General features: G+C 36.4%; 1 protein-coding gene across 3 annotated transcripts in view; it reads right to left on the bottom strand.

The window, feature by feature from the left end:
• The window catches only part of ANO2 (anoctamin 2), a 105,211-nt gene that overhangs the window by 79,345 nt on the left and 12,539 nt on the right, over positions 1 to 13,327 (bottom strand). For all 3 annotated transcript variants that reach the window (XM_085522238.1, XM_032440933.2, XM_085522232.1), the window contains 6 exons: positions 10,925 to 11,023; positions 8,798 to 8,946; positions 7,081 to 7,135; positions 6,210 to 6,258; positions 2,897 to 2,952; positions 2,058 to 2,099 (listed from right to left, as the gene is read on the bottom strand). In XM_085522238.1, the coding sequence (XP_085378364.1) occupies positions 2,058 to 2,099; positions 2,897 to 2,952; positions 6,210 to 6,258; positions 7,081 to 7,135; positions 8,798 to 8,946; positions 10,925 to 11,023 (450 nt within the window). The remainder of the gene's footprint in view (positions 1 to 2,057; positions 2,100 to 2,896; positions 2,953 to 6,209; positions 6,259 to 7,080; positions 7,136 to 8,797; positions 8,947 to 10,924; positions 11,024 to 13,327) is intronic.

Below are 13,327 nucleotides of genomic sequence, written 5' to 3'. Positions count from 1 at the left end.
CACCGTAATGAAGCTCTTCCACATATTCATGTGGAACTTCCTATGCTGTAGTTTCATCCCATTACCCCTAGTCCTGTACCCACGCACTACTGAAAAGAGACCAGCCTTGCCACTATGGCCCCCACACCTCAAGTATTTATAAACCTGGATCAAATCCCCTCTCAGCCTTCTTTTCCCAAAGCTAAACAGACCCAGTTCACTTAGTCTCTTCTCATAGAGGAGATGCTCCAGGCACTTCACCATCTTCACCATACCTTACTTCTCTCTAAGAAATTTACTAATCTTAGAAGTAAGCTACGCATCTGACTTTCAGAGTCCATCAATGTATCACCATTATCACTTTCTGTCCTGGTTTTATCAGTATTTTATATTGTGTCATCATGCAGCAAGCTGCTTACTGCTGGAATGTGGTGCCAGGAAGCTGCATTTTCTGTGGCAGCGTCAGCTATTCTTACATGAGATCTGGCTCTCCAAGAGGAAAATACACTGAGAAGAGACATACTACAGTTCCAAGGAGTCTCCAGTACTCCCTGCATGATCCCTAATTCCCAGTAATGGAGGTGAACAAGCCTCTTTTTCACATCTGGGCAGTACAGTCGCAAGCATGGTTGAAACGCCTTTCTCTCCATTTGTTTGATTTATTAGCTGTAACTCTTTTTTTTTTTCTTTAATATATATATCATTATCTTACATTCTTTTACCATTTGTAGTAAATTCATATCTCACCCTAATTTAGTTGGGTCATTTTTTATTTTCTTCTCACCAAAAAAGGGGTGGGAGAGTTAAAGGGGCCAGGGAGGCCTTCTGCCCCCTTCTTCTCCCCTCCTGTCATGCATGAAACCACTATACTTACTCAAAGACAATTTCTTCACAAACAAAAGGTTCAGAATTGTAGACATAAGTACACAGCTTCTGCACAGTTTGCTATCCAGTTTTGTCTAAATAGTAAATGAAATCGTATATATTTCATGAAGACATCTTGTGGCTGAATATTAACACCATTTAACACAAACAATAAAGATCATGGTTTCAGAATTTTACCTAACAGATATTGGAGAAATAAATTTACCTGTATGAACTTGTTCTTAATTTCAAGAGTTCAAATGATCATAACATGTGGCAATTACACCCAGAAACTACACTTATTATTTATCCAAGTAAAGGGCATTTTCTTAACTCTCCTTCACATAACAGATGTCAACATGTAATATCAAAGATTCAAAAACACTTATGAAATTGTTTAAAAGTTATCATGAGTACATGCAACTTAACTTCTAATATAGCAAATACTTCAGCCATCCAGATATTCTCATTATCTTCATCCTTCCCCTTTCCATTTCCCCATGACTGTCCCTCCTTACCTACATTCTTCTTGACTAAACATCAAGGAAACAATGCAAACAGTAAAGAATGGAATGTCTCTTAGTGGATTCAGTTAATTAAATGTTTTTAATTCATTCCTACTAGTAAGCATATGTACTAAATGTAGTCTGAAGAGATTATGCATACATTTCTCTTGTGAGGACAGTGGGTGATATATTTTCAAAAGACATTTGACAACTAGAACCATTTTCTTTACGAATTAACTGGAAGTAGATTTTTAGAAATTGTATGTAATTTAGGTAAATGTACAATAAAATGAATAACACAATTATGTTCTCGTTTCATAGTTATTCATCTATAGCATCATTTGTTTATGGAAGGGGAATAATTATGTAAATAATTGAAACAATTTTGCATTCCAATAGATTGAAAAATATTCTCTGTGTATGTGGAGCAAAACTTGAAGCAGTTCATGTTATATACATAAAATTAAATTTCACTGAAACTGAAATATGGTAGAAAGTCTTACAAGCAAATTTAATGTGCAAAAGGACAGAAAAGTAAGCAGTAATAAATGCATTGAAAATAATAATAAATAAATAAATAAATAAATAATGCATTGAAAAGGCATTTGTTCGACTAAATGTTGGTTGCTATTTTATGATAACGTTTCAGACATTAATTAACATAGAAAATTAAACCTAACATTACACTAATTTTGTAATTTACTGTACCTTTCTTTCATTCATGCCATCATTTTGGTATTCATATTCACCCTAGAAAAAGAAAATGTTTCAATAGCCAAAGTAAAAGCAGTAAATTCAGTAACAGATTGTTCAGCTGTTATTACAGTGTAGATTCTACTTTTAAGTCACAGTCTGAAACACATTTCTACAAAGGTTTTAATGCTAGAATTGTGCACTAAAAATAATAGAATATATTTTCATTGTCACAGGAAATAATCTTTAAGGTACATAGGTCAGTCCAAAAGTAATGCCTCCTATTTATTTCCATGGAAACTAAAAAAGATACAAAGAGCACAATAACATTGTTCGATAGAGCAAATTCTGAGCTGCAGAACACTGTTTTTAAATATAGTCACCACAATTAGCTATGCATTTTTGCCAGCAATGAATAAGAGCCTGAATTCCACACTCATCTGCATGACCATCTATAAAATGGCTTGTCTTTCATGTTATCGTCAGTGTGGAAATGCACAACCCTCCTCACTGTGCTAACATCTGCATCTCCATTAAATGTTCAGCAAGTGTCAATGAATGACAGTGGGTGCAGTTTTTTCCATATGGAGGAATTCAATTCCACATGCTTTCTTCATATATACACCATGACAGACATCATTTTGTCAGATTGCCCCTCTTCTGCCTTCTGCCACAAGGCAACAAAATTTAATGGAATGCTGGAAGAAGTGTTCAGTCCCTACTGCCATACAAATAACATCTGTCTCTGATGTAGTGGGCCAGCATAATAAAACAGGAGGTATTGATTTTGGAACATCCTTCATGCTATTGAGTGATATCATGAGAGAACTAGATTTTTAATAGGATATACATACATCATGGAGTGGGTATGCTGCATCATAAACGTTGTTTGCTATTAATGTGCTAATACCTAAAATAAATAAATAAATAAATAATCATGACATCACATAAAAGACTGACACATTTTACTGAAAATGATCAAAATCATGTAAATGAGTATCTACTAACTTAGAAGTATCCAGCTATGGTAAACATTTTCATAGAAAAACTCATTTCTGTATGGTGCTTTTTCTTGAGTGAACTAGTATGATATAAAGTCAGTTTTGATAACTTTATCATCCTAATATAAAAGTAGCACATGAATGAGAAGGGAAGTATCTGGAAAGTCCTTTCTGAAGCTTGATAATGATCAGAATCATAGATCCCTACTGACACACAAAGACACAAAAAATATTTACACAAGTTTCTGGTTTCTTTCTCTCCACTAACATTACATTGTGTTTATTTTTCATGGAACTAAATACTTTCATGGAAGATCCTGAGTGGAAGAAGCAAAACAAAAAGCAGGATTGCTACCCCGGACTTTAGCACAGACAACTTTGATCTCTTCCACGACCTACTTTGAGCTACCCCGTTGGCTAGGGTGTTAGAAGGTAAAGGGGCCTGTGAGAGCTGGTCTGCATTTAAGCAGCTCTTCTTCCAAGCTCAGGATCAGTTCAACCCTGTGAGCAAGAAATCAGGAAAGGGTGGCAGGAGACCTGTATGGATAAGCAAAGCACTCATGCACAAACTCATAGGGAAGAAGAATGTCCATGAAATGTGGAGAAAGGGTCTGACCACGTGGGAAGAATATAGAAATGTTGTCAGGGCCTGCAGGGATGTGACAAGGAAGGCTAAAGCCCACCTGGAATTGAATATGGCAAAAGTGATAAAGGATAATAAAAAAGACTTTTTAAAGTATGTTAACAGTAAAAGGAAGGCAAGAGAGAATGTGGGTCCCCTACTAAGTGAGGGGGGTGTTCTGGTTACAGAGGATGCTGGGAAGGTGGAGATACTGAATGCCTTATTTGCTTCTGTCTTCGGTGAAAAAGCTCTCTCTCGGGAATCCCAGACCCTTGAGGTTAGTAAGAGGGTCTGGGGAATGGAAGACTTCCCTTTAGTCAGAGAAGAGGTGGTCTGTGAGCACCTGGGCAACACCAATGTTCATAAATCCCTGGGTCCTGATGGGGTGCATCCATGGGTGCTGAGGGAGCTGGCAGAGGTGATTGCTGAACCACTCTCTATCATCTTTGAGAGGTCTTGGAGAATGGAGGGGTGCCTGAAGACTGGAGGATAGCTAGTGTCACTCCAGTCTTCAAAAAGGACAAGAAGGAAGATCCAGGTAATTCCAGGAGTCAGCCTCACCTCTGTCCCTGGATAGGTGATGGAACATCTTGTGCTGGATGCCGTCTCCAGACAATTGGAAAAGGACGTTATCAGGAGTACTCAGCATAGGTTCACCAAGGGAAGGTCATGCTTGACCAACCTGGTAGTCTTCTGCTGGCTGGGTGGATGAGGGGAGGGCAGTGGATGTAGTCTACCTTGATTTCAGCAAGGCATTTGATAGTGTCTCCCATGAATTCCTTATAACAAAACTGAGGAAGTGTGAAATAGATGAGTCGACAGTGAGGTGGATTGAGAACTGGTTGACTGGCAGAGCACAGAGGATCATCATTGGCAGAGTAGAGTCTGGTTGGAGACCTGTTACTAGCGGTGTTCCCCAGGGGTTGATGCTGGATCCAGTCTTGTTCAAAATCTTCATCAATGACCTTAATGAGGGGATAGTGGCCACCCTCAACTAGTTTGCTGATGATACGAAGTTGGGAGGATTGGCTGACATGCCTGAAAGCTGTGCTGCCATTCAGTGGGACCTGGACAGGCTGAAGAGCTGGGTGGTAAGAAACCAGATTAGGTTTAACAAAAGCAAGTGTAGAGTCTTGCACCTAGGAAGAAATAATTGCATGCACCAGTACAGGCTGGGGGATAAGCTGCTGGAGAGGAGCTCTGCTGAGAGGAACCTGGGTGTTCTGGTGGATGACAGGTTGGCCATGAGCCAGCAGTGTGCCCTCATGGCCAAAAAGGCCAGTGGCATACTGGGGTGCATTAAAAAAAAGCATGGCCAGCAGGTCAAGGGAGGTGATCACTTGATCCTGAGGTGATCCTCAGTTTGTGCTGAGTGTCACTGAGGCACCCATGTGCTGCCCAGATAATCTCTCTAGAGAGGTTTGCTGCCTGCCAGGGGTCTACATTCAGAACATCAGGAAGAGGATATCAGGTATCATAAAGACAGACAGAGGACTACACTTGGTCTTTCAAGATGGTTCACATGAGGCTGCAACTAGGAAATTATAAAATATTAAAAAGTACTTTACATTCCTTGGGGATACGCTGAAGGGATCAGGAGTGCAGGTAATGCTCTCCTCAACCCTCCCAAGCTGGAGGCTGCCATTAGGGCAGAAGGAAGAGAACAGACCAGCTGAATGGATGGTGTCATATCCATGGCTTTGTCTTCTATGAAGAGCACACCTTCGATAAACAGGGACTGTTGACATGGGAGGGTCAAGAATACGCTATGAAGCAAGCTGGCTGGGCTCATCACCATGGCTTCAAACTAGATTTCATGAAGGGAGGGTATGTACTGATGAGTAACAGAAGAGTCAGGGAGCACTGTCACTTTAGGAAGCAGTAAGGGAAAACCTTAGATTTGACTAAAGGTTTTTGGGAGGGTCTCTTCAAGAAAGTAATGTGGCTGAAAGCCCAGCTGAAGTGTCTCTTTATCAATGTACACAGTATGGGAATAAGGCAGGAAGAATTGAAAACCATGGTGCAGTTGGAAAACTACCATCTTATTGCTGTCATGGAAACATTGTGAGATGACTCACATAACTGGAGTATTATGACTGAGAGCTATGAACTTGTTAGAATGTATAAGCATGGTAGGATGTGTTGGACTCTATGTTAAGAAACTGACAGACTGTGAAGAACTGCCTCTGAGAAAGTCATGAACAGGTTGAGAACTTTTGGGTTAAAATTAGGGACCAGACCAGTAACAGTTATCTAGTTGTTGGGGTTGCCTGATCAATGGGGAACCTGTAGACAAGGCATTCTTCCTTCAGTTACAAAAGATGGTGCATTCATTAGCTCTCACCCTGATGGAAGAGTCACCTATGAAAATTACCTTGCTTTTGGCAGAGGTGATCTTGAGACATGGGAGTGTCTGACTCAGTGTTTAAACCCTCTGGAAGGACATTCTTCAGCATCCTCACTTACCTGTTCTTCACAAATATTCACTGAGATACTTAAGCAGTTCCTTTCAAAAGAACTTTTATAGTTATCTTCCCTTCTTACCCATGCTGTTTCTGGTCTTTGTAGAAGTACGCTTCAAAATTTCATGTACCTATGAAAAAGAATAATAGGGATATAACCTGAAAATTGTCTTTTAAAATTATCTTCCTCATAGAGGGAGAAATAGAATGAAACTTTAAAAATTAGAGATTTCTTTTGCAGTTACTAATTAAAATCTAACAATGATACAGTAATTCATACTACTTGATTTTCTGATGCTACTGTATAGTCTGTGTTCTGCTATGTCACATCCTTATAAAACTATTAGAAGTGTAAGGAGTTCAGGTATAATGAATGTTTTAAACTACAGAAAATCACAAGAATCACAAGATAATCCAACTCAAAAAAAAAACCAAAAAAAACCAATCATGTTTGGTAGTATAATATTAAGCTGTACAGTACTCAGTATATACACCGTATCTACGAAGCCAAAGTGTATATGTCAAACATAGTACGCTGGAGAGAAGTTGCATAGCATCCATAAAGAGGAATCCTGCCTTGCTAACCCACTGGAGACTTAACAGAATATCACAAGCATGATAAAAGCTTCTCATCAAAGACTACTAGAGCAGGTAAATTACTATAGGATTCAGAAGATGTACGTTCATGGAAGAAGATCTTGGTTACAGCATGAAGTAAGACTTTTATTGACAACTTTTAACAGTGGACTTGAGTCAGCAGTATATGCTTCCATAGCATCTACTCCAAGCTTTATGGAGAACTGCACAGCTACAGCAGAGCATTTCTTACATATATATACTTACACACGTACAACTGCTTAGTGCTTTATAGAGAAAGAGAAATATCAGGATTAGCAAAGTAGTCAACACTATTAAATCTCATTCAGCACAAGAAGTTACTTTTGCTTACTTACTATTCGACTGCGGGTAGCATTGTCAAAAAACGTGTCTTTATCTCTGATGTTGTACCTGAAAATATTAAGAGAAAAAAAATCAGGTCTATTTTCAGAAGTGAGTGAGACAATTCGATTTAGAACTAACTTACAAACCAGCAAGATAAACAAATGTTTTAAGGAAATGAAGATGAAATAGTACTGCATACTGTGCCCCTTCATTCAGAATTCTACTGGGACTGCAGTAATGATATGCACAAAATGTACATAAATATTAACTAATGTAAAGTTCCTTTCTTTCAAGGAGAATTTTTATTTTTTACACAAACTGATGTTTCACTCTTTTCTTTATAAAATACTCTCAACCCTACACAATTATGTAACTGTTTTAATTTGCCTAATGCAGATGCTTATTACTCTTCTCCAGGTGTCTAACCAGTCAACATTTCACTTGCTTGAAATAACAGTTCCACTGGAATCATCATTTGTGAAATTAGCCTTCACAGTTCATTCCCTTCCATTAATAAATTATTAATAAAAGATTAAAAAACTTTAATAAAAGTATTAATAAGAATTTCAAAGAGGACAATAGATTATATGGGGATATGTTTGATTTTTTACTAAATTTAATTTAGACTTAAATACAAGAAGAAAAAAAAAAAAAAAAAAAAAAAGAAAAAAAGAGACGGGGAAATATTTAACATCAAACTGGTCCCAGATATTATTCTGAGTGAGGAAGGAAATGTTAAGAATTTCTTATCTTCATATTGCTAGCCAAGTTTTATTTATGTAGTCACCCTGGAAATAACGCCTCCTATTTATTTATGTGGAAGCTACAAAAGGTATGAAAATCACAACAACACTATTTCATAGAATAAATTCTTAGATACAAAACATTATTTTTCAACATAGTCACCACCATTAACTATGTATTTTTCCAGCAATGAACAAGAGCCTGCATTCCGTGCTCGTAAAAATTTATTTGGCTGCCCAGAAGGTGTTTTTTGTTTCTTGTTGCTGTTGCCTCTGCTGAAACACGCAACCTATAACCTCACTGTGCTGACATCCACTGTCTCATCTCCATAACTGTCCAGCAAGTGTTGATAAATGTCAATGTGTTTAATTTTTTCCACATAGAGGAATTTTTTCCACAATTTTTGCTTCATACACACTTACACAACAGACACTATTTTGTCAGACTGCACCTCCAATACCATCTGTCTTACAGCAAAAAAATGTAATGGAATATTGTTGGGAAATTTCAACCTTTACCTCCTTACCACCAATATCTCCCTCTGATGCTGTGAGCCAACACAGTAAAATTTGAGGTATTACTTTTGAAAGATCTCTCATGCTAAAATAAATCTAGCAAGATGAAATATATTACAAAATTCCTATTTAATCTTTCTTGTCTCAAAACAAGCAGTAATATTGCTATCCTGTTAACCACAAATTTGTTGCTACGTTTTTACAGTTCATTATAAGAACGTAGTTTATTTTTTGCACTTCTTCAGGTGCCTTACCTAGCAGAAAGAGGAACATTGACAAAATTATTTTCAACATAGATTTCTGTTAATGATCTGAAACCGAATGCATTGTCAATGCATATTCCCTCAGAAATTCCAGAACTTGCGCAATCTTAACAAATTTCTGCTTTTTGATTGAAAATCACTTATAATTTATTTATGTCATTTTTTCCTAGCTTTGTTAATTGCTCTTTAGAATTTAAGGTACTCACAAATATATTTTCTCTCTGGAAAATGGGTAAGACAGGCTTTTCATCTTGGTATCTTCTTGTGGCACCTGGGGTTGCAGAGGTTCAGACAATTTGCACCATATTTCACTTAACTTTTTGAGTATTCCCCCTTCTTCTTTGATTTTATACATCTGAGTAAATAAAATGTCACATATGAACATGACTTCCAAAAATAACAATAAAATGAAAAAAACCCACACAATTTTTATACACATTCCATATTTAAAATAAACACCTTAATATACATTCTAATGTAAGATCAAGCACCAGAATCTGCAAAGGTTTCATTTCCAAGGACACAAGCTTCTTCAGGAAGAAAAATCATAGTACAAGAAAAATTCTTATTAATTCATCTCAGGTAGAGCAATGATTTTGACTTTGTAACTGTAACTGGAAATAGGGGGGCAGACAAAGCAAGAAAAAACTTTACTCACTGCCATTGATACCACTAAGAGTAAGTATGGTATTTTTTTAATAATAATTGCTAGTTTTGTCTGATGACACACACATACGTACGCCATTAAAAGTGAGGATGCCTGGCTCGTGGCTTTATGGCAATTCCAAGGATGTAGGTTTTGTTGATTCAGATTGACATGTTAGGTAACATTGCTTCTCAGAGATACAGAAGTAACTTTTTTCTTGAAATACCAACAAACTTACCAATCATGTTTATTTGCAATCTGATTAATCAAATTAAATAAATAAACTTTATGTAACACCTGCATGAGCCTATGACAAAATATTTTTATTATCATTTCAAATTGAAATGATATTAAGTACCTAAATTATGTACCTTGATGCTTCATAGTTTTTAGATCATCTGGTCCTCTACCTTCAGCACATTATTAACTTTTTTCCAGGTCTGCAGTTAGATTCCTTGAAAACTTGGACATTCTTTAACTTAAAGTATTTTTTGGGATTTATTTTCTTGTTTGAAGTTGTTACCCATCTAACTGTATTTGATGTATCTAATTTGTTTCAGTGTGGTGCATTCTCATTCATCAAAAGTAACAATTAAGTCCATACAGAATTATACATGTAGACGAATTTGCTCAGAAAGCAACTTTTTACCAGAATGTCATTTTTCCTGAAAGATGTTTTAAAATTGAATGATTCAAAAGACTTTTTTGCAACCAAGTTATCATGTTTAGAGATGAATTATTTCCACTGAAAATCCTTTATTTATGTTTTTATTGGTTGTTTGGATAAATAAAAATGACATCACAGGAAAAAAAAAGTGCTTTTAAAATAAAAGGAAAAAAATGAAATTTCCTTTTGTTGTTACTGGCTGATTTTATTTATTTATTTACTTATTTTCCAGTTTTTATTGCTAAATCTCTGAAATGCAAGGCTTCAGTATTTCAAAGTGGGTCTTTGCCCCCACAGGAAGTTCATCTCCTGAATGTCTTTGCAAAAGTTTTATGACAGTAACAGAAATTTCATGCCAAGCCTGCTGAATTCAACTGTTAGCCATCAATTTCTGCAACTGAGGGGAAAAAAAAAAAAAAAAAAAAAAGTATAAAACCAGAAAGGACAACTTACAGTAGCTTTCCAAAGCTTATTCATTTTTGGAGGCTGATAACAGACATACAGTTGAGGGAGACTGTTTAATCTTAGTTTACACAGAGTAAGAATATGCAAGACTAGCTTGGCCAAATCTCTGACAGTGTTAGACAGTAACGCTCTAAGGTGCGGACGTCCTTTACTGGGTGAAAACAACTGGTCGGTTAAAATCAAAACACTATGGACTTGCATTCACTATCATAATGTACTGCACCTTACCTTTGAAGTAAGTTCCTTGACAAAATTTTGAATAGCTACTACCTTCTGAGTTTCAAATCCCTCCTCAAAACTCCCCTCTGTTACTCAACAGAACATGGTCTACCAGTAGGCTGCCTCTGGGACCTTTGAAATCCCATCAGAAATTCCCGTCTTAAATTCAGCCCTGAAAACTATATCATCACAAAATGATAAGATGAAAGAATAAGCATTACATGTTACTTGGAGTGATTTAGAATAATGTATTTCTAAAAGCTTCAAAACATTTATGTTTCTGATCAGTCTTCCTCCAGTCATAAAACTAGTTGATGTAAAATGGAAGATATTTACCTTTTTAGTGGGCATTTTTATTTTAAGGAGTTCCGCTTCTCGGCTAAGTACTTGCCAAGTTGCATGAATACGGACAAAGTTTAGTCCTTGGCTCTTATTCTGAAATATGTAGTGAAAATAACAAATTTCAGTATTACTGAACAGAATATAGTAATCAGGTTTCAAGGTAGCACATCTAACTAAATCTTGAGACAGAGAGCAATCATAGTGAATAACCAACTTCAATTACAACAAAGATTAAATGTGACTTTTTCTTTAAAAGCTGGATTATCTAATGCCTGGGTGTCCAACTGTTTGGCTTGCTTGGTCCAAAATGAGAGAAGAGGAACTGTCTTTGACCACAGATAAAATATGTAGCATAATTAATGTATATAAGTAAAAAAGTTTACTATACGTATATTTTTAATTACAACTTTAAAAAAATAACTTAGAACTACTGAGACATTTGACTAATGCATCAGTCTTGTTCAGTGGAAGTGGCTGCAATTCTTCTGCAAAATATTTGATAAAACGAGTAAGGTATGACTGTGAAGTGAGGGATATTTTTCTCTGGTAACATAGGTATCTGGTAGGATAAAAGGATAATAGAGACAAGATAAATTTTTTGAGTTGAATATCTAATTGCAGCTCTATACATTCAGTTTGAAAATTTGCAGGTAATATATTTATGTCAACTGAAAGTGGAGTTGCAAATATACAAAAAGAAAGGTTTATTATTTTGGCTATCTTGAAACCTATTCTCAAATTCATTTATCAGAACAGAAAGGAATTTTTTTTATTTATTTATTTTTTTTTTTTGCTTTTCACAAGACTGTGTTTAATTAATATATCAAAATACATAAAAACTATTTGTCGTAACTTAAATTAACACTGCACTGTACCCATTCTGTGTCCTGGTTTCCCTCCAGTCACTGCCATTTGCACACCAGTGGTTTGGTTGTTGCTGAGGAATGGGTGCACTCTCAGGGCCAGGACATGCCAGGCTTCTTGTCAGGGAAGGGACACTGCCGTGATAGTACGGGACAGGGCATGGACCACAGTACAAGGTGTCCCATGGGCCACAGGTTGGGCATGTCTGACCTAATGCTCTAAAAGTCAAATCTTCTAATACCCTGGAAGCCATGCCTCCAGCCATGCAACTGTATTTGCACCATAAAGATGCAAGGTTTTGTGAATATAAACCTCTATTTTTAATCCCTCATATATTCTGAAATCTAGAAGGGATACAAGGAAATTGAGGCAAGTTTTCCAGATTGATAGAGGACATGGGTGGGTTATGTGTTGGGTTTAAATGTGAAACTTGTGTGGCCCCCTTGGGAGCAGGTGGCAATACAAGTGTAAGCAACTGCAGATACCTAGAAAACTGCCCACTAATCACTAAGTAGCCTGACTCTACAAAGCTGGGAACATAGGCCTTATCTATAGATACTCAACGTGTTATGTTGGATATTCAGTTCAAGTATTAAAGCAAAACTTTAAGAAAAAAATGAAGAAGGGGAATGAAAGTAAACCTAAAAAAAGCCCACGATCCATGAAACTGGAGCAATAACTCTTTAACTCCCAGTACACTACATGATGTGGAATATCGACAATAAAAAATCATAAAACCATGACACTGTTCCAATGCTCCATCACACTTACCATACACAAGCTCTTCTAAATGGTATGGAACATTCTATATTCAAGTTTTAGCCATTACTCCTTGTCCTATCGCTACACAACTCTAAGATCTTGGCCTGATCCATCTGACTCCCACTGCCATTTTGATATCTATAAACATTTCTCACATCCTCTCTCAGTCTTCTTCTCATATCCTCTTCTCAGTCTTCTCAGGCTGAACAGATTGAGGTTACTCAGCCTTTCCTTGCAAGGGAGATGCTCCAGACCCCTAATCATCTTTTGGCCTTCCTCTGGACTCCTTCTAGGAGACCTCATTATTTTTTGAAATGGGAAGTCCAGAGTTGGACGCAGTAGTATAATGAAAGATTAGTAGTTCTCCACATACTATGACCAGTTTCAGTGGAAACAGAGTCTACACTCTGATTTCAAGAAACATCCTAACCATAGAATCTGAACAGAAATGCTTTTCACTCATTTGGAAGGGATTAGAGAAAAATAACACTTGTTAGAACTTGCACTTCAGAAGTGCCAGATTGGAGTATATATATTATAAATGCAGTCATATTTTATATAGTATATATTTTATACATATTTTAATTCATTACAATTTACAAATTACATTTTGTGTACTACAATATGCTATATAATATAGAATGGAAAAAAATCTTTCTGATCTTAAAAAATTTTAAATACTTAAAAAAATATATATTACCATAGTACAACATACTAATACAAAATAATTACAATCATATATAATTATATATACTATATGCTATAATACTA

Source organism: Coturnix japonica, chromosome 1, assembly GCF_054131305.1.
Source record: "Coturnix japonica strain WE chromosome 1, WE-NBRP24, whole genome shotgun sequence".
Lineage (NCBI taxonomy): Eukaryota > Metazoa > Chordata > Aves > Galliformes > Phasianidae > Coturnix > Coturnix japonica.
The sequence above is the reverse complement of the archived record's forward strand: the minus strand, read 5'-3'. Positions and strand labels throughout refer to the sequence as shown.